Source organism: Crocodylus porosus, unplaced genomic scaffold, assembly GCF_001723895.1.
Source record: "Crocodylus porosus isolate Cpor-Errol unplaced genomic scaffold, CroPor_comp1, whole genome shotgun sequence".
Taxonomy (NCBI): Eukaryota; Metazoa; Chordata; order Crocodylia; family Crocodylidae; genus Crocodylus; species Crocodylus porosus.
The window spans coordinates 40,670,019-40,674,476 of NW_017728909.1; the positions used below are offsets into that span (position 1 = coordinate 40,670,019).

General features: G+C 38.2%; 1 protein-coding gene across 4 annotated transcripts in view; it reads left to right on the forward strand.

Annotated features, from left to right (window-relative positions):
* The first annotated feature begins 380 nt into the window (after positions 1–380).
* The window catches only part of KIF2A (kinesin family member 2A), a 70,712-nt gene continuing 66,634 nt past the window's right edge, over positions 381–4,458 (forward strand). For 2 of the 4 annotated variants that reach the window (XM_019532122.1, XM_019532124.1), the window contains exons 1-4: positions 381–475; positions 1,203–1,322; positions 2,533–2,587; positions 4,126–4,248. In XM_019532122.1, the coding sequence (XP_019387667.1) occupies positions 398–475; positions 1,203–1,322; positions 2,533–2,587; positions 4,126–4,248 (376 nt within the window). In that variant the 5' untranslated portion in view covers positions 381–397. The remainder of the gene's footprint in view (positions 476–1,202; positions 1,323–2,532; positions 2,588–4,125; positions 4,249–4,458) is intronic. The other 2 variants (XM_019532123.1, XM_019532125.1) reach the window with 1 other exon arrangement.

Genomic DNA, 4,458 nt, shown 5'->3' on the forward strand with positions numbered 1-4,458 from the left:
TTTCCAGGCTGAAGAGCCCCATAGCTCTCAGCCTCTCATCATAAGGTCTGTTTTCCTGACCTCTGATCATGCGCGTGGCTCTTCTCTGGACTCTTTCAAGCTTCTCCACATCCTTTTTGAATTGTGGAGCCCAAAACTGGACTCAGTACTTCAGTTGCAGCCTCACCAAGGCTGAGTGCAACGGGAGAATGATGTCCTGGGATTTGCTTGAGAAATTGGAATTGGTGGTTTTCTCCATTTTTCCATGGGAAACAGAAAACCTGGATCCCTGCTTATGACTTAAAAATTAAAAGGAAGTTCCAGGAACTTAGTGCAAACTGGGCCTAAAATCATTGAAGGAAAATTTTCTGTAACTCCTAATATTTCTTTTTCTTTTATAGGCCGAATACATCAAGCTATGGTAACATCTCTAAATGAAGATAATGAGAGTGTAACTGTCGAATGGATTGAAAATGGAGACACTAAAGGCAAAGAAGTATGCTTTTTTTTTATTGTAAAATAAAGAGTAAATGATGTCCTTCTTGAGAAGACACATTTTATATTGAATCTGAGTTCACACATTAAAACTGAGATGAATGTATTTTTCATATTAATTGTAGTTCCATGTGTCGAGATTTTGTTTAGGGTAAGATTAACAGTGTTAAGAGTGCTATATTTAATTTCCTGCATATATATTTGTGCCATATTAGTAATATCTAATGCTTCAAAATGATCTTGACATGGTTTACAGTGGTCATTGTTAGCATATCCATTTTATGGACAAGGAGGGTGAGGCACAGAGAAAGGAAGTGACTTTTCCAGGATCACCCATCAGACCACTGCCAAAAACTGATTAATCTAGGTATCTCACCCTTTTAGTGTAATGAGATTCTGTATAGTAATGTCCAATAGCTGTCAAAAGTCATTGTAGAAATACTGACTTGTTCTTGTTTTAGTGCAATTACTTTGCAAAAATATAAATACCTAATGGTGGTTATAATGGTTATATCTTTGATTTATATATAGATTTTTCAGGCAGCCAAAGGATCAAAAAGTTCAAGAGGTGCCCTCACTTGATTGCCTGTGGTGTCTTGGCTTGCAAAGCTAAACCAGCCATGGACCTAAATGAGTCAGTGTGTCTATTTGTTTGCAGTCCTAAACAGAGATAGGAAGTCTGAATTTTCTTGAAAAGTTACATGAGTATGTGTTCTCTTTTTAAACAGATTGACTTGGAGAGCATATTTTCACTTAATCCAGATCTTGCACCTGATGAAGATATTGAACCCAGCCCAGAGACACCACCACCTCCTACTCCCTCAGCCAAAGTAAACAAAATAGTGAAGGTCGGTGATATCTAAAATAATATGAATAAATCAAAGTTATGAGGGTGTCATTTACAGACTAATGTTAGATTTAAAACACTTAAGAATTTTATTTCTGTGCATTTTATGCTATTTCAGGGATATTTTAGACCTCTTGTCTAGCCTGAAAAATCATAGAAAAGTAGGGCTGGCAGGGACCTCTGGAGGCTATCTTATCTGATTCCCTGCCAAACGCAAGATCATCCCTATCCAAACCATCCTAAGCAAATCTTTGTCCAGCCTATTACTAAAATTACACTGGTGCCCATGTCACACAACCACAAATCAGAGTAACTTAACCTGCCACAGATAAAGCAGGGTGATAATGGTGGCTAATGTCCTGCTGCTGCAAGAGTTGTTAACATATGCTCAAGAGATCCAAGGAAGAGGACGATGCCCCCTTCTATAGAGGAAGACAAACCCCCCCACAGTCCATACCAGACTGACCGTGGGGTCCTTCCTCTGATCCCAAATGTGATGATTGGTCTGACCATGAGCAGAGGGGCAAGACCTTCTAATCCAGTGGTTCCCAGCCTCTTTAGACTATGGACTGGCAAACTGCAGACCAGCATATTGCAGACTGGAAGTGACTGGCATACTGCAGACTGGCAGCCGAGCCTTTTTAATATTCAGTATAAAAAAGGGTTGGCTGTCAGTCCTCAGTATGCCGATCACTTCCGGTCTGGCAGCCAGCCCTTCTTCAGACCAGCAGCCAATCCTTCACAGTTTGATACCGGGCAATGGCCTGGGGGTTGGGAACCTCTGCTCTAACCAGAGACCTCTGGTTTTTATTCCTAACAGGAACATTGGCTCACCAATCAAATGTAAATTATTGCTGAAGAACAGACTGAAAAAAGAAAATGGATGCATAATTACTATTTTACAAAGTGAAAGATGAATTTTTAGCTCCTAAATTATGTCTATAATTAGGTAATCTGTGCATACCTTGGGGATGGAGGAAGTCCCAGTTTCATTCTTCTTAGAGAAGGTTTTGGAGATTTTGGACAGCGGTACCTTTAGCTCTCATGCTTTTCATTTTAAGTGTAAGTAGGAGGGATTCTGGAACGCCACCTTGCTGCACTGTTCACACTGAGATTTATTTCTGTTCACTGGAAATAAGCAGATATTGGGCAATAAATTACAATATGGGTGACAGGATGAACAAATTCTAGAGATCTCTTTCTCTCTATAGAATCGACGGACTGTGGCTCCTATTAAAAATGAAACTCCTGCCAGAGACAACAGAGGTAAACAGTTGCGCCTTTTCATTCCAAGTAGTAAAACAGCAAAAATGCTATAATCCAGTTCCTTTTGAAGTATAGTTGTAATTCTTCTTTATTTTTATTACATTCCTACATGGTATTTAAAGGAGAGGGAAAATCATTCCTGGGATCTTTCTGTATAGTGTTTTTTCAAAAGGATATTGCATTACCAGTTTTTATGTGTCAATGTGTTATTGGAAGACTTAAGGCATATCTGCATTACAAAACTGGGGAAGGTTTAGCCAAATGAACAATGGTAGGCTTCCAGAATGTCTTCTGGTGAGCATTTGAGGGTATGAATAGGGGATAGAAAATTTTGTGTGTGAGTATGCTCATGCACAATCAGGGAGGACAGAGATTGTGATTGGCCCAAGTGATATTTTTTCTCTTTTTTTAATTTTTTATTGTTAATTTTTTTTTAAAACATTTTTTTTAAATCCATTTCTTAAAGTTTCGGTATTGTTAACGTTGCCTTAATATATGGAATAATTGCAGAATGTGTTTGAATTTTGAAATAAATCTTCAGCTGGTAGAGAAGAACTGTAATTTTTTTCACTTTAATGAGGAGCAGTTTGAGAGTCTGTACTGTTCCCCACAATTTGTCTTTCTCTTTGTTCTGTTCCATGCTGCCCTTTTATATATGGTATGCCCCATCCAAACTACTAAGAATCATTGTTCTCCCCTTCAAACCTCTTGTTAAACTTCTTCTGTAATCCTTATAGGAAACTAACAGCAGAAAATGGATAATTTTAAGAAGCTGTTTGGTATAGTTGGATGTTTTATGCATTTATAACACTTTTTTTTTTCTTTTGAGAGAGAGGTGAAACAATTGCCAGTGCCACTGAAGTCAGTGGGAGCTGGGATTGATCAGTGCCTCTGAAAATTGGGCAACTCATTTTAGTGCAGTGAGGGTCAGCCTTTTTTTTTGAGGCATGCCACAAATTAGCCCATACCTTCCCCAAATGCCACTCTGATTCCTCTTCTTTTATACAGTCCACTGCTTTTTCTGCTCCCTGCCTTATCTGCTGCTCTGCTTTCTTCCCCGTCTGCTGTTGTACTTCCTGTCTCCTTCCCAATCTGCTACAAGCCACATGCAGAAGCTGCCCATGCCACTTGTGGCACATGTGCTATCAAACCCTGCTTTAATATGTGCTTTATTTACTCATCTGAATATTTGTCCTGACTGACATTTAAGTTAAGTACTTAAATGGTTGCAGTATTGAGGCCTCAGTTACCAGTTTGTATTAATTGCAGTGTTAGAATTAGTGATTTGCTTTGTGGTTTTTGTCTTCGTTAGGTAATGCCTGTTGTAGTTTCCTAGGAAACTTTGTTTTTACTTATGTCTTTCTCTTTAAACAAACAAACAAACCCTACTTCCAAACAGGTTATTTTGAGTTTTCCAGTCATAAAATAATTGGACGCTTACATAGGAAATGTGAAAGCCATTTTGTGTAAATGAAATGATTATTCAGTTTTGACATCTAAAATAATTAATTAAGATCAATTTTATGCTTTTGTTGCAGTGGTTGGTTCTGCACGGGCACGTCCTACTCAACTTCCTGAACAGTCTTCCTCTACACAACAGAATGGTAGTGTTTCAGATATATCTCCAGTTCAAGCTGCAAAAAAGGAATTTGGACCTCCTTGTATGTAAACCATGTATCAAGGATTCATTTATTCTAGGCATTACATGTCATTCTCTTGGATTACTAAATTGTCCATAAAAGAATGGTCTGTACCTATCATGTGTCTGTAGGTCTCCATAAGAAGCATTTTCAGCATACTGTGGGGAGACAAATGTTGAGTTTTATAATAGTCCTACTGGAAATTGGTGTTTACATTTTTTTTTTTTTTTT